Raw genomic sequence first — 22,071 nt, 5'->3', positions numbered from 1 at the left:
TTATAGATGCACATGAGTATATGCCGAGTAGATTGTTGGTTTGGGAAACCATTAAAGCTAATCTGTATTGTCTTCAATTTTCCATATTTTTTCCATATCTTTTGTGAAATGCTCATGAGGATGAGTTATCCCAGCAATGCAAGCAGGCGGAGGCAGTCTTTATTCAGGACCCCACTCCTTGTCATGGAGACAAGTGGTTATCTCTCTAGAGACAATAAATACAAGTTCTAAAGGAACCTTTGAGTTGGGAAATTTGGCAAACTACTGGCTCATATTGTAAAGTAAAACTGTCATAAGTGTGACTCACATTGCTAACAAAGGAACTATTCCTTCCCCATTCTTTCTTCCTGTAATTGGTATCGACACAACCAGTATTCTATAGTTAAAACTTAATAAGTATATAATGAAATAAAGTTGCACGGTGTTCAAGTATATCATTTTCAGTGTGCAGGGTGTCTCAAAAAAAAGTATACACACTTTAACAGCCTATAATAACGCATTAACTCAATGGGGTAGATAACTCAAAACTAGTGTGAAGAAAAACTGGCTTACTTGCCCATAGCAACCAATCAGATTCCACCTCTGGAAAATCAAAGTAGAGATTAGATTGGTTGCTATTGATGTATAGATCTTTGGGGAAAGATTCAGTATAAGGCTGTGTATGCACACGGGCAGAAATTCCGTGTGAGATTTCCCGCAGAATTTCCGCCATTGCACTCTGCCATAGGATTGCATTAGTTTATGCAATCCTATGCAGACAGACGCAATTTGACCACGTGAAAACCCACAAGGTAACAAATTCACAGCATGTCCTATCTCTGTGCGAACCTTGCAGAGGCCCATATAGAAACGTCACCGCTGGCGTGCCGGTTCTGCACTGCGCATGTGTGGCTGTGCGCCAGCCGGCACATCACAGGGCAGAGAGAAGACACCGGAGGAGGTGAGCCGTGGGTCACTGCAGGGGCACGGGTCGCATCCTGCTGCGAGAATTCCCGCAGTCAAAATCCAACCCGGCTGTCTGCATTCACCCTTACTTACACTTTATTTACTTGAACCTCTGCACATTCTTAGCTGAACAGTCCAATGGGCAGTCCTATCACTGACTAACAACTATCTGTGTTTGACTTTAAATACAGGGAAGGTTGTCAATCACTGATAGCTCCGCCCATTGGACTGTTCAGCTTAGAATGTCCAGGGCTTTGAATGAATAAAATACTAGTTACGGTATATAGAATATCTCCCTATAAAACTATATACAATCTGCTCCGCTCCTCCTGCTCTATAACATAATGCCTGCATTATAGACAGTACGTTCAAGCTGATAATACCTCTAATTCGCAATATTTTCAGGCTTAACCAGACTTAGCTTTGAACAAAGGAAATTTATCCTAAAGTCCTATTGGAAGTTTGAAGAGCAGTTGAAGTACAGACAGATTTGGACAGTTTCAAACACATCTACCTATGCAACTTACTATCAATCAAATTAGAGATAAGTTTGAAGCAGATGAACTGTTCATAATGTCCCCGAGAAACTTCTGAAAGGCCGCGGATATTGATGAGCCCCACAAAACAAGAAAGGTTGATAAAAAAGGATCTTCAGATTCCAAGAAAATGTGTGTGGCAAGGGGTCGTGAGACAGGATTTTCAAAATCAAGTGTCCATAGCATTTTGAAGTGCTGTCATTGGAAATGTTACATTCCGAGAAGAGTTCATGCTCGCAATGAAGATGATCCAGACCAGAGAGTGCAGTTGTGTGTGTGCTACTTGGCAAGATGTGCAGAGGACGCACAGTTTCCAAGAAAGACTAATGGGAGCGACGAGGCTACATTTAAATTAAATGGGTCAGTTAACCACCACAATTGTACCTACTGGGGACCTGAGAATCTACATATCATGGAGGAATATTATGTTAACTCACTACGATTTACAGTGTGGTGCGGCGTATCAAGAAAAGAATTAATTGGACCACTCTCTTTGGATGCTACAATGACTGGTGCCGCTTACTTGAACTTGCTACAGCAGTCTGCCATGTTGCGCATTCATGAGGACTTCAAGGATGAGAAGCTTTATTTTCAACAAGACTGAGCATCCCAACACTACCATCATGATGGCCTACCCTGATGACAATCTGTCAAACAGATGGATTGGGCGAAGAGATTTACTGGAATACCCCCTACGTTCACCAAACCTCATACCACTAGACTGTTTATATGGGGATACTTAAAAAGATAAAGTTTACGGCAAAAGACCAGCAACAATCAACAAATTGAGGGCAGCAGTTGAACAAGAATGCGCACAAATACAAAATTAAATCATTCTTGATGTTTGTGATTCCATTGCTTGGTGATATCCACAGTGCCTGGACCAGAGTGGTCAGCAGTTTGAAAACAGGTGCAGACAAAAAGACAAAAGAATTGTTGTCAGTGAATAAAAACATCCTTGTTTACATCCAAAGGCAGAAAACTCATCCTCATTTATATCCAAATGACAACGGTGCAGTGTCAGTAAGACATGATTAGAACTAGAATGGATATGAACAATAGTTTTTCCACTTCCCGATGGAAGCGGAGATCTTGAAAATGGTTAGAATGTGAAACATATGAAAGTTGCAGATATTTCCTGACATACTGCAATGAGTATATATGATGGGACCACCATTATAATTCCAGAATGGTTACAGAGTGTGTTGTTATAGGGAAGCATTTTCTGGTTTGTGTGTATCTTCACCGGATTGCTTACCAAAATCCTCATGTAAGACATGCAAATTTTGTGGGTGGATTTATTAGCAGTGTACTTTTACACCACGTGTGGATCACCCCCCTCACGTAAATATGGCCACATGAATTCTGTATCTCTATTATCAGGTACAATAATATCAAGTATATAATCCGTTGTATAGGATAGAATGAGGTCATGTACTCAAAAAATGCGCATCTGTATTTTTGACATGAGGAAGGTTCTATTCATGCTCGACAGATTCAAGGCTGCATTGAAGTTTAATGAGTTTAAACTCATTATTTTTAAGCAGCAGTCATTGTTCCATCGATATATAAAATCAATCAGCCCCGTGTTTTGTAGGATCCTTGGAGCCGGAACATTCTGACCTCTATTGTGAAAAATATTACTGGATGATGTAGACAACAAACAAACTATTTGCTGCATGGGCCATTTTTCAGTCCTAGATGCAGTACATATACTTCTGTTACAATAGATCTTTACTAAGCTGGGAAGGATTTTGCATATTAGATTCTGATAATAACATTTTTGATGCCGCTCTCAGACTTCAGGGCATCCTCGAATGCAGCCACGTGCCTTGGCTTCTTTCTTCTTATGTAAAAAAAAATATTTGCCCCGAATCTATGAACAGTTTCTCCTTTAGATTTCAAAATCTGCATCGTTCTATAAGACAACTGAAACCTTCAGCTAAGACTCTGATCACATCTGCATTGAGTTTTCTGTTTTCCTGTTTTGTCATAGGAGCAGGAAAACTTAAGGCCGAATCATTCCATTATAAGAGGGGTGAGCAGTGCCCTGCTCCCCTTTTATGGATTACAGCAGCTCTGCCACCATGTGCTGAGTATCGGCGGGAGGTCCCATCCACTGCCCATATTAGCCATGCTGTGGCATCTAGGAATGACTTACAACATTACAGACGGTAAGATCAGCTTCGATCACAGGAAGAAACTCCAACACAATCAAAGACTAATACTAGTGCAAGTGAATAGAACAATTGGAATATATGGAGAATTTTCCAGAAGGAGCTCTGATTGGTTGTGGGACCCCAAGTGACAGTGGGGAAGGGTCAGCAACCATCTTGGATCTGTGATGCAGCTGAGAATGCAGTGTGTGTGAGTGGAGAAGGTAACCCGTATTGGCCCTAAGCAGGTTACATCCAGCATGTATTAAGACTAATGTCAATTTTTAATAAACCAACAGAAGCAAAAATTGTAGCTGTGAAGGCTATTCACACCTTTTGTGCTCTGTTTTTTTCTTTAATCTACGTGCTTTTGGACAGTTAGAATTCTAATTACTTTTCATTAAAAAGTTGTGATTTGATATGTGGGATTGTATTGTTTTTCAAGGCTTTGTAGACTGGAGGACTGAAATCTTAGCACATTCTCTAAATTAGAGTAAATCAGCAGGTTGTCTCTCTGCTGCCCTCTAGCGTTTTTCCCTGTGCGTCCACTACCTTTCCACAGAGCTATTACAGAGGGCTATGTGATGCAGGACATGGTGGAGGAGATCAGGGGGACAGAGAGCAGAGAAGAGAAAGCTACTATTAAAGAGGGCTGAATTTCACTTTAAGTGAATGTTTTGCTTTTATCAGCAGCAAGGGGGAAAGGACGAGCAGCTACTCAGAGAAAGGATGAGATAGAGGGAGAGATGGCTTTGTAGTATTGAGTGGGTGTGTTTATACATATCCCCATCCAGGAAATTGATTATAGAAGAGCATGCAAACCAAGTATGATGCTTTCTAAGTACATAAGATGGAAAACTCAATGCAAAAAAAACCAACCAGATTAGTGCATCTTTTTTTATGCAGGGACTTAGTAAGATATGAGTGTATTGATTTTTTAATGCACAAAGATTTCCATAGCCTTTAAGTGCAACGTGCCACACTGCAAGTGTAGAAACAGCATACGAAATAGGATTATATATAGTTTAGAGTTAAATCACTGGTGATGCATATGAAAGTCAAAGCTATTTAAATTTTTCAACAGATTTTGTGATATACCTATTAGAATACACTCATGGTCTCTCCCCACAAGTCTCCCTACAAGAATTAGTAAACCCAGATTAAATGTACCAAATGGGCATGTCAAGCATTGTGTGTCACGCCATGCTTTGATAGCTCATAACATAAAATTTATAGAATTTCAAGTGACACCAATCGAACAAATTAATGTTGATAAAAATGACAGATTTGAGGTTGTACGTCGTAGGGAGATGTTTTGGCTCTATATGATGAACACTGTAACACCCCTAGGCCTTAATGAAACTGTTGGAAATTCCGTATGATTTGATTTTTAGAAATTATTTTAAAGGGTTAGGTTCTTCATTGTTTTTGTTCTCTATGTGACCTTTTTTATTTGATCATTTGACAAAATATGTAAAATTTTGTGAAATTCTTCTTTTTGGATAAATCCAGTAAGCTGTAAGGTGCAATGGTCTTTCTGCAATAAACATTGATTCTAGATTTGCTTTCATCATGATATTTTATACTCATTTATAATTTTAACTCCATCCTCCTACAAGCATTTCATATTTCATGTTTTTTTAACTATTTATGTGTTTAGAAAATATAATGAATATGATATTTTATATATTGTTTTATTCAGATTTTCATATCCAGCCCCAATAAAATATTAATATTCTTCTATTTCAAAAGCTTTTTCTGGCTTTTTCTGCATCTTTTAGGCTGTCGGCTCGCGGCAGAGCCAGATTCCTGGCATTTTCTTTCTTCTTGTGCACTGTGGATGGTCGCGGCAAACCACCGTTGGACATGTGCAGTACAGTTTTTTTTTTCAATTGTTTATTTTTCCAGCGATGTCGCTAGGCGATGATGCGGAATCCGCGACCTGTCCACAATGTTAATTGCGGATAAGCTGCGAGTCGGATGGCTTCCATTGACTTTAATGCGGAATCCACACTAAGATGGAGCACGCTTCAATTTTTCCTCCGCAAATGGAAATCGCGATTGATTTCCGCTCATGTGCAGGAAGAATCGATTTCCCATAGCATGCTATGGACGGTATTTGCTGTAGATACGTGGTGCAGACGTCCGTTGCGGATTCTACAGCAAAAATCCGGCCATGTGCAGGCGCCCTTAATTCTAGATTCTCTGTTCTATGTATATGTGCTGAATCTCTTTACTGCTTCTCATGTACCGCAGTAGTATAGCACTGGTGTATTACCTTCCTGTGTGTATGTGTTTAGTTCAACGAGAGAACATTGAAGTCCCTCATATGCACATCTGTGCCCGTGATATTGGGCCATGCATGTCCATTATATATTGATAGTTTACTTATACGTCTCCATGGTGCATGCACACCCACTGCGTTTGGGTGGTACACGTGCATAACACACTATTATGGAGTGAGGACACAGAGAAAGCTAAACTGGATACAGCTTGGTAATGTACAGACATTTGTTTGTACAGGTATGGATAACTGTTGTGCAATGATTGATCTGTTGCTAATTAGTGACTATTTACTATTGATGAGTTCAGCTAAATTGAAACATGATTTACATGTGGTATGTGATAAAGGGTTAATGTGTTTTGGGGGGCAGGTCTTTTTTGTATATAAAGCATCATTGTATTTGAATCATGTCATATCTGTCATGAATCTTGTCATATGTGACATGAATCTTGTCATATGTGACATGAATCTTGTCATATGTGACATGAATCTTGTTATATGTGTCTTAAAACTTGAGGAAAGAGCTCAATGAGTCAAAGTGTCTATTTTGTGACAATTACAATTCTCAGTAACTAATCTTGGATTATATCACTGAATACTGGGCTTTCCGTTACCTACTGGAAAGTACATACTCTTTTTTTTCTCTCTATGGTGTATTAATAATACATAAGACCTCTACTAAATAGGGTTATTGGCAACATAGCAGACAGGAATCAACAAAAAAATCAAGTTAGGGCTGAAGAACAAAAGCATGCACAAGTAAAATACAGTCCCAATGTACGGATAGAACAAGAGACGTCACTAAGAACTGGAAAATATTGTTCGGAGACATGAATAATGACCAGAACCCATGACTAAGGACCGAAGGAACAACTGGCACCAATATCTACAGATACGAAATAAAACAATGTTAACAGATAGATGATAAGAGGTCCCAAATACTTCATGTTCAAATAGAACATTCATATAACTCATACTCAGGGGATATATCAGGAATCCAATTATTTCCCTAGCTACAAAGTTGTTCTTCAACTACCTTAAAAGTCAACTGTGTTGTGTGTAACCTAAAGTAATGTGCATCATGATTAATCTTAAATTGGTAGTTCTATATACTTAACAAGAAGCACAAACTTTTTGAAAATCACGGTGACCTTGACTAAAATTCTTCCAGAGTTCTATGGATTCACTAAGTTTTGATATCAAGCTTAGGCTGGCTGTGAGTCCGATATTTCTACAATCCGAGAGATGTTGAGATAGTGGTGAGTTTTGTTAAAAAAGCAGCCATGAATACAATATGTTTTTATTCTCATTTGACAATTTGAATAAAATTAAGTTGTTTACTTGAAAGCATCTTACAAATGTCGAGTTGCTGGGAATAAAATTTAACTTGCTAATAAGAACTTTTTGCTGTCTTACCTGAGATATAACCATTTGTTATGACAGCTGTGCTACTTAGAATCAAATATTTTTGCATATTTCTAAGAAGCAATGATACACATAAGACTGAAAAACCTTGGGGAATCCCGCAATAAAATGCACCTGAAACTGAATGTACTGTAATTATCAGTCCTTGTTCTGCAAGAGAAGTGCATTAAAGACTTCAAGATTCAGCTGAGGTGTGAGGTCAAGATGCTTCCAGCGGTACATAACACATCCATCAATGCTAGTTTAGTCAAATGCTTTCATTTTAGACCTGCGTGGCACCCGTCACAGCCATTCATTTTTCTCTGCTACTCTGTGCTTGTGATATTTTGTTCAATAGTGATGAAGTAATGATCAATGAAGTTACTGACACCATGTTCCGCTCCCTGGCATGATCGACAGGTCTTGTATTAAGAAGATTGCAAACATTAAAAGGAAGTCTGATTTTTGTAGCAATAGTTCATCCATCAAAGAAATACATTAGCTCAAGCTCAGTGGATATTATAAATTTTGAGGATTTCATTCCCATTTTTCTGTCTAGGTATAATGTCGAGTTTCATTGACCACTACAGTATTTCTTCCCGATACGCTAAGAGGCTACTTCCTGTCTCCCAGTAAGATGTCTCTGCCTGTATGTAAAGAGCTGTTTACAGGGGCAATTATCATTACAATTCATTAGATTTTCCAAATGATCATGACAATAATTGGACTATGTAAATGCACAAAGAGATCAACAATAGTGCTCATCATCAGTCATTATCAATCTTATAGGGGTTGTATCAACATAAGCATTCCTTTAATATGAGGAGCAGCTTTCAAGATTTGCAGTTAGCTGTTTGAAGACTATTTAGAAAATGTAGTATTGCTCGTTAGAAGCCTCCCATTCTGGCTCATGTAGGGGAGTCCCAAGTCCTCTAAGATTTTCTTTTGCTATTATAGGACATACAGAATGCAGTTGTCCTCTTGGGACAACCTCTTTAAATGCAAAGTTATTGGATAGTCATTGAAAGACAAACGATTGCCTGTTTACATCAAAAGCTAATTAATCAACTATTTTTAGGATGAGCTCAAACTAAGCGACTAGTGAACGAATTATCACACGTCGCCCTGTTGGTGGCTGTGTTTATACAGAACAACTATTGCTTACATTCACTCTATTTAGTGATTATTCGGAGGACAGTCCTGTGTAAAGTCACCCTTACAATGCCCAGTGGGGTGAGTCACAGTGGGTAACATAGTATGTAAGTCCGAAAGACATATTTCCATCCAGTTCAGCCAGTTACCCCCAATTCTGATCCAGTGGAAGGCAAAAAAACCCAATGGGGTAGAATAACACTGACTACTGGGAAACTCCTCCTTGTTGACTGCGTTAGTGTAAAATGTCCATCAGATGCACAGAACAGTTATTCAAATCACTGATTTTTTTTGGTTGGGGGTTTGAAAAATTAATGTGAACAAGCCTTATGGCTTCTTCCTTTTCTCAGTTAATTCTAGGAATTAGTACAACCCCTCAAATTCTACCGAATGAGTGCCTTTAACTGCAGATTAGTATAAAAAATCTCTGATAATTAGAGATGAGCGAGCGTACTCGGAAAAGCACTACTCGCTCGAGTAATGTGCTTTATCTGAGTATCGCTGTGCTCGTCCCTGAAGATTCGGGTGCCGCTGCGGCTGACAGGTGAGTCGCAGCGGGGAGCAGGGGAGAGCGGGCGGAAGAGAGGGAGAGAAAGATCTTACCTCCGTTCCTCCCCGCTCTCCCCTGCAGCTCCCCGCCCCGTTCCGGCACCCGAATCTTTAGCCCCGAGCACAGCGATACTCGGATAAAGCAAATTACTCGAGCGAGTAGTGCTTTTCCGAGTACGCTCGCTCATCTCTACTGATAATCAATACCAATTTTGAACATTTTAATTGTTACAGTTTTATGAACAAGACCAGAGTGCCAACACAAGTTACTATATAAGGTATAGGAATAGCTGTATATATCTAAACCTGCTAACACATAAATAATACAAATACCAAGCTGACCAATGAAAGAGCACAGTGAAAAATGCAAGACCTTTATGGAGTCAACTAAAACATGCACAATTACCCAGAACTATTCCACTGCTGTATAGATAAAATGCTATCAGCGATAAAACATTATTTTGTATCAAAGTGAAGAAAGATGATTAGATCAGAGGCGGGGTAATGCAGCATGGGAAGTGAGGGAAAGGAAGTTCGGGATAGTGAAATGGCCCCTGCCTGATAGTGGATTGCAAACAGCAGGACAGAGAAAAATAGGGTAGATCACCTGAATATCAGAACGTACAGACATGAAACAACATGCAAACAGCAGCAAATGAGCGAGTAAGGAGAACCTATTATTTTAGAGAACTTGTTGAAAACTTAGGTAATCTTCACATTTTCGTACATGCCCAAAAGTTCCCAAGGACATTTGTAATGATGTTAAGAGACCACATCAAAACCCTTGCACCACTTTACTGGCAAATAACATGACATTATTCAAGCCTAGAAGAGTTCCTGTAGGCTTCAAATCTAGTACGTTTGTGTGAGAAAAAACATGGCTGCTTTGTACCAGAATCAGCGCTATTCTAGTCCATGGGCTGTTTCTGGTATTGTAGCTTCACTTTAGTAAGTGGGGCTGAGATGTAAGCCCAGACATAGCCCATGGACATGTGTGGCTCAGTTTCTGGTAGAAGGTAGGGATGTAAGGGTCATACAGCATGAGCCCTTTTGCAGTGGTCCAAATATATATGTTCTGCTGCTTAGCAAATAGTGAAGTCTGAAGGGTTAATTAACAAATAATCACAATGAGTTAATTTGAAGTTTTAAGCAAATTAACCTGCATTTTTATCTGAGCATTTGGGTTAAATTAAAAACAGTCCAGAAGACTTTTACTTTCTAATCAGCGCTTCATGAAACATTTTTTCACCTTTTAATACATCCTGAAACAACTTCCTATTCTCTTTAACTTTCTGCTATTACCGGAAACACCCAGCAGACCAGCGGATTGTGTGCAGAGATTTGTCACTACTTTGTCACTACTATGTATTTGCTAAACAGACAAGTCAAGAGACATGAAAATGACCAACCAACTTCGGCTGGTATACCAGCCACCTCGCTGGGTGTTACAGAAACAGCGGAGATAGCACTTTGCGATGTGTCCGTCGATGCTATTAAAGTCAGTTAGTGTTACGGAAACAGCATAGCACAGTCCACTATGCTATTTCCGAGGTTCTTGTACTGATGTAGGACAACCCCTTTAAGCTATGAGGCTCTCGCAGAACCAAAGAGAAGACATCAGGTGAGGGGGAAGGAGGATCCTAGCTGCACAGTGACATCACAGTGTGTACCAGGATCAACGCCGCTAGCAGTGCAGCTGAGTGAATACCAGCAGGGGAGCCATGGCCCCTGCCAGTATTCACTAATGTGATGAGCAGCCGACTGTGGCACATGCCAGTAGGAAGGGCTCTGCGTGCCGCCTCTGGCACACGTGCCATAGGTTCACCACCACTGCCCTATGGCATACAGTTGATCTTGTCAGGGGAAGCCAAGTACGGACAGATATTTTCCCTGTAACGTGTAGGGGGAATGTAATATTATACGGCAACCATGCAAATGAATGGCCCTTAGAGATGAGCGAACGTACTCGTCCGAGCTTGATATTCGTGCGAATATTAGGGTGTTCGGGATGCTCGTTACTCGTAACGAGCACCACGCGGTGTTCCGGTTACTTTCAGTTTCCTCTCTGAGACGTTAGCGCGCTTTTCTGGCCAATTGAAAGACAGGGAAGGCATTACAACTTCCCCCTGTGACGTTCAAGCCCTATACCACCCCCCTGCTGTGAGTGGCTGGGGCGATCAGATGTCACCCGAGTATAAAAATCGGCCCCTCCCGCGGCTCGCCACACATGCCTTGTGACTTAGCTGAGGGAAAGTGCTGCTGCTGGTGCTGCTGTAGGGAGAGCGTTAGGAGTCAGTGTAGGCTTCAAGAACCCCAACGGCCCTTCTCAGGGCCACATCTACTAGTGTGCAGTACTGTGTTAGCACAGTAATTTTTTTTTTTTTTGTCCAAAATTGGATCTGCAGAGCATTGCGCCCAGCAATAGGGACAGAAGTGGGGGTTAGGCAGGGAGAGTGTTAGGAGTTAGTGTAGGCTTCAAGAACCCCAACGGTCCTTTCTAGGGCCACTTCTATCCGTGTGCAGTACTGTCCAGGCTGCTGTTAGCAGTGTTGCATATTTTTTTTTTCTCTCAAAACCGGCTGTGCAGAGCATTGCACCCGGCATTAATACTACAGGGATAGAATTGTGTAGGCAGGGCCAGAAGACATTTATTATTCATTGAATATACGCAGTGGGGTCTTCCCTTTGCTAAAAAGGAAAAAAATTATATTTGGCCTGCCTGTGTCAGTCCTAAGGTCTCCGTGTACGTCTGTGCTGCGTGTACAACGTACAAAAATCAGACGCAACCAGCTACGCTTTACTGCAGGCTTGCGCCATTGTCTTTCCTGACTGGCAAATACCTGCTCTGCTAGAGTTAATAACTCTGCTACACTATAGTTGTGTGACACAGGCAGGCCAAATATAATTTCTTTTCCTTTTTAGCTTAGGGAAGACCCCACTGCGTATATTCAATGAACAAGAAGTTTAATATCTGTGGTGTGGCCCTCAAAAAGTGTCAGTCCTAAGGTCTGCGTGTACGTGTGTGCTGCGTGTACAACGTACAAAAATCAGACGCAACCAGCTACGCTTTACTGCAGCCTAGCGCCATTGTCTTTCCTGACTGGCAAATACCTGCTCTGCTAGAGTTAATAACTCTGCTACACTATACTTGTGTGACACTTTTTGAGGGCCACACCACAGATATTAAACTTCTTGTTTTTCATTGAAGACACGCAGTGGGGTCTTCCCTTTGCAAAAAAGCGAAAACATTATATTTGGCCTGCAGGCTTGCGCCAATTTATTTCCTGCCTGGGAAATCAAATCACTGGTAATACAGCATGCTGAGGGGTAGGGGTAAGCCTAGAGGACGTGGACGTGGACGTGGCCGAGGACGCGGAGGGCCAAGTGAGGGTGTGGGCACAGGCCGAGCTCCTGATCCAGGTGTGTCGCAGCCGACTGCTGCGCGATTAGGAGAGAGGCACGTTTCTGGCGTCCCCACATTCATCGCCCAATTAATGGGTCCACGCGGGAGACGGTTATTAGAAAATGAGCAGTGTGAGCAGGTCCTGTCCTGGATGGCAGAAAGTGCTTCGAGCAAGCTATCATCCACCCACAGTTCTGCGCCGTCCAGTGCTGCAAATCCGAATCCTCTGTCTGCTGCTCCTCCTTCCTCCCAGCCTCCTCACTCCACTACAATGACACCTGCTCAGGAGCGGGAACACTCCCAGGAACTGTTCTCGGGCCCCTGCTTAGATTGGGCAGCAGCGGTTCCTCTCCCACCAGAGGAGTTTATCGTCACTGATGCCCAACCATTCGAAAGTTCCCGGGGTCCGGGGGAAGAGGCTGGGGACTTCCGCCAACTGTCTCAAGAACTTTCTGTGGGGGAGGAGGACGATGACGATGAGACACAGTTGTCTTGCAGTGAGGTAGTAGTAAGGGCAGTAAGTCCAAGGGAGCAGCGCACAGAGGATTCGGAGGAAGAGCAGCAGGACGATGAGGTGACTGACCCCACCTGGTGTGCAACGCCTACTCAGGACAGGTCTTCAGAGGTGGAGGCAAGGGCATCAGCAGGGCAGGTTGCAAGAGGCAGTGCGGTGGCCAGGGGTAGAGGCAGGGCCAGACCGAATAATCCACCAAGTGTTTCCCAAAGCACACCCTCGCGCCATGCCACCCTGCAGAGGCCGAGGTGCTCTAAGGTCTGGCAGTTTTTCACAGAGACGCCTGACGACCGACGAACAGTGGTGTGCAACCTTTGTCGCGCCAAGATCAGCCGGGGAGCCACCACCAGCAGCCTCACCACCACCAGCATGCGCAGACATATGATGGCCAAGCACCCCAAAAGGTGGGACGAAGGCCGTTCACCGCCTCCGGTTTGCACCGCTGCCTCTCCCCCTGTGCCCCAACCTGCCACTGAGATACAACCTCCCTCTCAGCACACAGGCACAACCGTCTCATGGCCTGCACCCACAGCCTCACCTCCGCTGTCCTCGGCCCCATCCACCAATGTCTCGCACCGCACAGTCCAGCCGTCGCTAGCGCAAGTGTTGGAGCGCAAGCGCAAGTACGCCACCACGCACCCGCATGCTCAATCGTTAACCATCCACATAGCCAAATTTATCAGCCTTGAGATGCTGCCGTATAGGGTTGTGGAAACGGAGTCCTTCAAAGCTATGATGGCGGCGGCGGCCCCGCGCTACTCAGTTCCCAGTCGCCACTACTTTTCCCGATGTGCCGTCCCAGCCCTGCACGACCACGTCTCCCGCAACATTGTACGCGCCCTCACCAATGCGGTTAGTGGCAAGGTCCACTTAACTACGGACACGTGGACAAGCACAGGCGGGCAGGGCCACTACATCTCCCTGATGGTACATTGGGTGAATTTAGTGGAGGCTGGGACAGAGTCAGAGCCTGGGACCGCTCACGTCCTACCCACCCCCAGAATTGCGGCCCCCAGCTCGGTGGTGGTATCTGCGGCGGTGTATGCTTCTTCCACTAAAGCACCCTCCTCCTCCTCCTCCTCCTCAACCTCTGTCTCGCAATCTAGATGTGTCAGCAGCAGCAGGACGTCGCCAGCAGTCGGTGTCGCGCGGCGTGGCAGCACAGCGGTGGGCAAGCGTCAGCAGGCCGTGCTGAAACTACTCAGCTTAGGAGATAGGAGGCACACGGCCCACGAACTGCTGCAGGGTCTGACAGAGCAGACCGACCGTTGGCTTGCGCCGCTGAGCCTCCAACCGGGCATGGTCGTGTGTGACAACGGCCGTAACCTGGTGGTGGCTCTGCAGCTCGGCAGCCTCACGCACGTGCCATGCCTGGCCCACGTCTTTAATTTGGTGGTTCAGCGCTTTCTGAAAAGCTACCCACGCTTGTCAGACCTGCTCGTAAAGGTGCGCCGGCTCTGCGCACATTTCCGCAAGTCCCACACGGACGCTGCCACCCTGCGCACCCTGCAACATCGCTTTAATCTGCCAGTGCACCGACTGCTGTGCGACTTGCCCACACGGTGGAACTCTACGCTCCACATGTTGGCTAGGCTCTATGAGCAGCATAGAGCTATAGTGGAATACCAACTCCAACATGGGCGGCGCAGTGGGAGTCAGCCTCCTCAATTCTTTTCAGAAGAGTGGGCCTGGTTGGCAGACATCTGCCAGGTCCTTCGAAACTTTGATCAGTCTACCCAGGTGGTGAGCGGCGATGCTGCAATCATTAGCGTCACCATTCCTCTGCTATGCATCTTGAGAAGTTCCCTGCAAACCATAAAGGCAGCCGCTTTGCGCTCGGAAACAGAGCCGGGGGAAGACAGTATGTCGCTGGATAGTCAGAGCACCCTCCTCTCTATATCTCAGCGCGTTCAGGAGGAGGAGGAGGAGGATGAGGAGGATGAGGAGGAGGGGGAAGAGACAGCTTGGCCCACTGCTGACGGTACCCATGTTGGTTGCCTGTCATCATTTCAGCGTGTATGGCCTGAGGAGGAGGAGGAGGAGGAGGAGGAGGATCCTGAAAGTGATCTTCCTAGTGCGGACAGCCATGTGTTGCGTACAGGTACCCTGGCACACATGGCTGACTTCATGTTAGGATGCCTTTCTCGTGACCCTCGCATTCAACGCATTCTGGCCACTACGGATTACTGGGTGTGCACACTGCTCGACCCACGCTATAAGGAGAACCTTCCCAGTCTCATTCCCGAAGAGGAAAGGGTTTCGAGAGTGTTGCTATACCACAGGACCCTGGCGGACAAGCTGATGGTAAAATTCCCATCCGACAGCGCTAGTGGCAGAAGGCGCAGTTCCGAGGGCCATGTAGCAGGGGAGGTGCGTAGATCGAGCAGCATGTACATCCCAGGCAGTGCAACAGTCTTTAAGGGCCTGGCCAGCTTTATGGCTCCCCACCAAGACTGTGTCACCGCTCCCCAGTCAAGGCTGAGTCGGCGGGAGCACTGTAAAAGGATGGTGAGGGAGTACGTAGCCGATCGCACGACCATCCTCGGTGACGCCTCTGCCCCCTACAACTACTGGGTGTCGAAGCTGGACACGTGGCCTGAACTAGCGCTGTATGCCCTGGAGGTGCTTGCTTGTCCTGCGGCTAGCGTCTTGTTGGAGAGGGTGTTTAGTGCGGCTGGGGGAATCATCACAGATAAGCGTACCCGCCTGTCAACCGACAGTGCCGACAGGCTTACACTCATCAAGATGAACAAAGCCTGGATTTCCCCAGACTTCTCTTCTCCACCAGCGGACAGCAGCGATACCTAAGCAATACGTAGGCTGCACCCGCGGATGGAAGCTACGTTCTCTCTCACCATCCAAAACGGGGACATTTCTGCTTCATCAATCTGTGTCTAATATTCCTCCTCCTCCTCCTGCTCCTCCTCCTGAAACCTCACGTAATCACGCTGAACGGGCAATTTTTCTTAGGGCCACAAGGCTCACTCATAATTTTTCTAAACAATTTTTAGATGTTTCAATGCTCTGAAAAGCGTTGGAACTTTAACTTGAACCAATTTTTCGTTAAACTGGGCTGCCTCCAGGCCTAGTTACCACTTAAGCCACATTAACCAAAGCGATTAATGGGTTTCACCTGTCCTCTTGGTTGGCCATGGCCAATTTTTTTCAGGTACATTAGTACTGTTGATACAGCAATTTTTGTGGGCCCTCGCCTACAGTGTAATCAAATAAATTTTTAGCCCACCTGCATTAAGCACGACATTACTACCTCAGCTGTGTTGGGCAATGCAATGGGATATTTTTTATGTACCGCCGGTGGCTTCCTGGCACCCACCCATGCTGTAGGTGCACACGGAGTTTTTACTACATCTGTACACTTGAAAAGAACCCCAGTCTGACTGGGGCATGCAGTGTGGGCCGAAGCCCACCTGCATTAAGCACGACATTACTACCTCAGCTGTGTTGGGCAATGCAATGGGATATTTTTGTGTACCGCCGGTGGGTTCCAGGGAGCCACCCATGCTGTCGGTCGACAGGGACTTCACAATAGGGAGTTGTACCTGCCTGTGTCTATGAATTAAAAAGCCCGGTCTGACTGGGGCATGCAGAGACACCTTGACAGAATGAATAGTGTGTGACACATAGGTTCCCCATTGCTATGCCCACGTGTGCAGCTCCTGATGGCGGTGGCACAGGATTCTATTTCTCATTGCTTCTGTACAGCATTGTGGGCTATCGCCCCGCCACTTTTAAAGAGGGTCGCTGCCTAGCCGTGCCAACCTCTGCAGTGTGTGCCTGCGGTTCCTCCTCATGGCAGACGCACTTCTAAATAGACATGAGGGTGGTGAGGCATTAGGGCAGCTGAAGGCTGCGCAGGGACACTTTGGTGTGCGCTGTGCGGGGAGGGGGGTTAGGCAGCATGTAACCCAGGAGAAGTGGCAGTGGAGTGTCATGCAGGCAGTGATTGTGCTTTGTTGGAGGTAGTGTGGTGCTTAGCAAAGGTATGCCATGCTAATGAGGGCTTTTCAGAAGTAAAAGTTTTTGGGAGGGGGGGGGGCCCACTCTTGCCGCTATTGTGGCTTAATAGTGGGACCTGTGAACTTGAGATGCAGCCCAACATGTAGCCCCTCGCCTGCCCTATCCGTTGCTGTGTCGTTCCCATCACTTTCTTGAATTGCCCAGATTTTCACACAAGGAAACCTTAGCGAGCATCGGCGAAATACAAAAATGCTCGGGTCGCCCATTGACTTCAATGGGGTTCGTTACTCGAAACGAACCCTCGAGCATCGCGAAAAGTTCGTCCCGAATAACGAGCACCCGAGCATTTTGGTGCTCGCTCATCTCTAATGGCCCTCTATTTAATAAAAGGACGGCTCGAGTATACCAGAACTGGATTTTTTGTTCCACATGCACCATTTTAAAAAAATTGGTGCAACTTAATCCATCTCATAAAATCACACTACTGATAAATTGCCCCCATTGTCTATATCAGAAATCCCCAACCTTGTAGGTCATAAGCATATCAAAGATATGACCAAATGCTATTGGTTTTACCCTAATAACCAGTGATATGGGTTTGACTCTAAAGGCGGCTTCACACACACAAAAAAATTCTTGTTATTTGTATAGTGCAAACATATTCCGCAGCGCTTTAAAGTAATTTATTAAAATAATGTATTACCCCCCAGCAAGCTGGGTACTCATTTTACCAACCTCGGAAGGATGGAAGGCTGAGTCAACCTTGAGCCGGCTACCTGAACCATGCGGGGATTGTACTCACAACCTCCAGGTCGTGAGCAAGAGCTTAGGACTGCATTTCTGCTGTCTTAACACAAGCATTTGCGCAAATATACTTGTTGCAGTCCAGCATATTTGCGCATGAATGAAGTCTAGAGAGTGCTATAATCAGGGTTTTGCACGCTTGTCTCCCCATAGTTCTGTAATTTTTGCGTTCGCACACGACACACCCTATCCATGGAATTGAATGGCTATTCAAGCCTAATAAGGGCTGTTTGTCTTCTTTTTTCTACATTTTGCGCAGTGTCACACCCTTCCCCTTGTGTATTTGCGCCCCTCCCATAGACTTCTATGGGACTTGCGCAAAACACAAAAAGATAGAGCAGGTCCTACTTTTTAGCGTGGTGCATTTTGTGCAAAACACACTTATGGGAATGAATGGGTTCTATTCTCTTTGTTTAGCACGCGCATATTTTACCAGCACAAAAACGTGCACAAAAACGCTCGTGTAAAGAAGTCTTCATACCAAGTTGTAGTAATGCTATGACCTTCAGGGTGCAACTAGTGTTTAATAGCACCCGCAGCTGTTTTCAGATAGAGGCCACATACAGGGGGAGAGGGGCTTGTGTTGGGGAACACTGGTCTGTTTTGTGCTACTAATATTTTACTTACTTTATCCATTTCACATCAACAGGTGGAAACTATCCCCCTGGGTATTGAGACGGTGTATTCTTCTGTACCGGAAGATGCTGAGCAGAAAGTTGAACATCTATTGGTCAAAGAGGTAACTATGAGGCATTTCTATAGTAATAATTACATTTCGTTGCTATATGTCATACAGTACATCCTTTGGAATTATCTGCATTTCTGCACTCATTACTAATAATATCCTTTTTTTCCCAAAATATATTCAGCAAAATATAAATACAATATGCAAAATAGCAGGTAGAACCGAAGACTTCTCCTCCAGCTCTGCACGCCGGTAATTAACAAGCCGCAGAGTATTCGTACAAACAGTTCTGCTGTGAAAAAGAATCTACGGCCATCCAGATTGTACATTTGCAGATCAATACTTCCTGTGTATGTGAAACACAAAAACAAATTAATGGCACTTCCCTAAGCTTTCCTCTGCCATTAGTGCAGACAGGTGCATAGTTATAGGGTGTAGGGTCACACCCTAATGATCCCGCTGCCGTATAAGAAGGCATCAAAATTATAAGTGGCATCTGGTAGTTAAGGGCACGGTTTAGGTGCCCTTATGCTTTCACACAGGTGGACTTATTCTGCCAAGACACAGCAGAATTTGCCTCTGCAGAAATCTACACCAAAATCTGCAGGGCTAAACAATCACAGATAACGGCCATATACTTACTGACTAAGGAGTGCATATAGCTACATCCTCTCATCATGCAGGTGGCAGACAACCAAATGAGGGAGCTAATTGCACCTGTGAGGGACACCGATGAAACAGCCACTCACACAGCCTCTTAATATAGAGGGGGTGGCTGCTTGGTATATACTCCCACACAGAGTAGGTAAAAAATGGCAGACATTCTGATACATGTAGTGCACCTACAGACCAGCAACCTATGAATGACGCCATAATAGTTTGGTGGGTTGCTCTGCACCTCAAAAAGTGGACCACATTGGTACTGCCACCCTGGGCTCCCCCAACGTTTTAAAGCCGCACTGCATGTGAATAATGCGTAATAAATGTCAGGTATTAGTTGGATTTTGGCCAAGATACATCAGTTCACTAACCGAGTCAAGGTTCCTTGCTTATAGTGAGTCCCTACACTAATACAAGTAAGTCGCAGAAGGGGAAATATAAAAACAAACAATCACAGAGAATGGCCATATACTTACTGACTAAGGAGGGCAGATAGCTGCATCCTCTCATCATGCAGGTAGCAGACTACCAAATGAGGGCTCAGTAACACGGGCGTTTATTGCCGCGATTTGCGCATGCGCATGCGTCCGGCGATTTTTTTTAAACCATTGCTTTGCAATGGTATCGGACACATGAGCGCTTTTTATGCGCTCGTCCGATAAATTAGAGAACAGAAATCGCAGATCGCACCTATCTGCGATCTGCGATTCCTGTTCTCTTCTCTATATGCGCTCAATGGGGCCGGCGGCAGCAGCGCCGACCCCATTGAGAACATATAGAAGACAAATCATTCTTCTCTGCCACAGCTGGAACAGCTGTGGCAGAGAAGAACGATGTTTGCCCATTGAATTCAATGGAGCCGGCAATACAGCCGACTCCATTGAAAGCAATGGGCTGCCAGCGAGCGCAGGATGAATTGTCGGGAAGGGGTTAAATATATAACCCCTTCCCTGCAATGCATCCTGAAAAGTGAAAAAATAAAAAAAAAGGATGTACTCACCTGCTCTCCGCAGCCTGAGATCCCCGCGGCCGTCCTGCAGTGGGTGTGAAGGGGGTGTGACTCAGGCTTGCCCCTGATTGGCTCAGCCTGAGCCAATCAGAGGCTGATCTCAGTCACACCCATTCATGAATTCATGAATGGGTGTGACTGAGACTTGCCTCTGATTGGCTCAGCGCTAGGAGCAGATTTTCGGGCGATTTTTCGGCCGATTTTTCGGCGCCGGTCACGCGATTTGCGCATGCGCATCCGTCATGCGATGCGCAAATCGCGTGAAAAAACGCCCGTGTGACTAAGGCCTGAGGGAGCTAATTACACCTGTAAGGGGCAGGGCTAAATGCAGGTTTTGATGCAGAATTGCAAGCAGATTTAAGCCAATTTTCACTTCCATTTTCAAATCTGCACTTTAGCCGTGCAAATTGTGGTGCAGAATATTCCGCAGGACTACAAATTCCGATCCTGGTGGAATAATTTCACCATTGTGAAGAAGTCCTTACGGATTTTACACTAGAACCCAGGAGTTATAAGCTGCTCTCCTGTCAGGAGGGTCGACAATGTATCATCCCCATCATGCACCAAAATGTCTTATTATTCTACAACGGTCAGTGATATACAGATGTAGCAGAGTTGAATTTATCATGTATTTCTTTGTGCTGTATTGCATATCATGAGCAGATGGAAAGAGGAATTTATAAAGGGCGGCTTCAGACGGCCGGATGCGCAACTACGCTAGTCGCTACGGAGCGCAGTTGCATATAAGCACGTTTTCTTTTCTTCAGCCATTCATTTCCACATCATAAGGGCTTATTTACAGAAGCGTATATCAGCCGGTGTTTTCACAACCGACCGATATACACTTCCATCTGAGCAGTTCCCTCCCGCTCACACTTTCTGCCTCTCTCCTCCACTCCGGCGTTTGCAATGGGAGGGGGCGGGATGGGGGAAGAGCTAACCTCTGCTCTATCCCACCCACTCCCATTGCTGTCTGCGGACAAGGGGCGGGGGATGTTGCTTAGCTCTGCCCCATCCCACCCACTCCCTTTGCAAACAGCCAGAGGGAAGGAGAGAGGTAGAAATCCGGTGAGGGTGAGGCAAGAGGGAGGGGGGGGGGGACTGCTTAGATGGAAGCGTATATCGGCTGGCCGTGAAAATGCCGGCTGATATCCGCTCGTGTAAATAAGCCCTAACGCATGAGTTTGGAAAAAAACTGCGGGAAGACAGGTCTTGCCCTATCTTTTTTCACCCGTACTATTAACGGGCAAGAATCCCTCTAGTGAAATGAAGACCATTGAAATCATCAAGGCCATATAATGGGACAAGAACACACCCATCTTTTTAAGCCCTAAGGTTGGCTTCACACAGGCATCAAAATCCCACAACATTTGTGTGTTGCGTGACGCACAGATCTTGCACAAATATGAACCCCATTCATTTGAATGGGTCATACACATGAGCGATGTTTTCCTTTATGGCACCACAAGGCCATGAAGGAAAACAGGAAGCGATCTATGGTATGCAGGAAAGAAATCGCAGCATGTTTTGTCTTGCTGCTTGCTCTTGCATCACAGCATTCATTGTTTTCTATGGACCAATGGGAGAAACTCTGCAGAGGATTGCTTTTTCCCCGTAGTGATGCGAGGCTGCTTTGCCATGAACGCCTCACATCCATGGAGAATTCACATGGTGGGGAGCATGATATGGAGGGGGACTCACGGTCCCGTATCGCGCTCGCCCGTGTGAAGTTCGCCTAAGAGTGGTGTTTCATATCGCAGTCATAAAGGGAATCTTTTGTCAGTTCATGCAGCAATCAAACCAGCCTGTGCCAGCTATGAGCGGGCATATATATACACTACAATTTATATTATTAAATTACATTATAGTAATAAATTCTAGTAGGGGCTGTTTGCACCAAAGTTTTGATTTGAGATGGACAAGACTTTATGTAAGATCAAGTGGGAAAACGTTGCACCAACACAGTTTAGCCTATTTTCTTGATTCTAATCT

The 22,071-nt window shown here is 45.0% G+C and overlaps 1 protein-coding gene across 6 annotated transcripts in view; it reads left to right on the top strand.

Annotated features, from left to right (window-relative positions):
* DOCK10 (dedicator of cytokinesis 10) overlaps positions 1-22,071 on the top strand; it is a 300,069-nt gene that overhangs the window by 127,030 nt on the left and 150,968 nt on the right. For all 6 annotated transcript variants that reach the window (XM_066599568.1, XM_066599587.1, XM_066599578.1 and 3 more), the window contains exon 3: positions 18,375-18,464. In XM_066599568.1, coding sequence (XP_066455665.1) covers positions 18,375-18,464 — 90 coding nt within the window. The remainder of the gene's footprint in view (positions 1-18,374; positions 18,465-22,071) is intronic.

This window comes from Eleutherodactylus coqui, chromosome 1 (genome assembly GCF_035609145.1).
Source record: "Eleutherodactylus coqui strain aEleCoq1 chromosome 1, aEleCoq1.hap1, whole genome shotgun sequence".
Lineage (NCBI taxonomy): Eukaryota > Metazoa > Chordata > Amphibia > Anura > Eleutherodactylidae > Eleutherodactylus > Eleutherodactylus coqui.
This window is presented reverse-complemented; position numbering and strand designations above follow the sequence as displayed.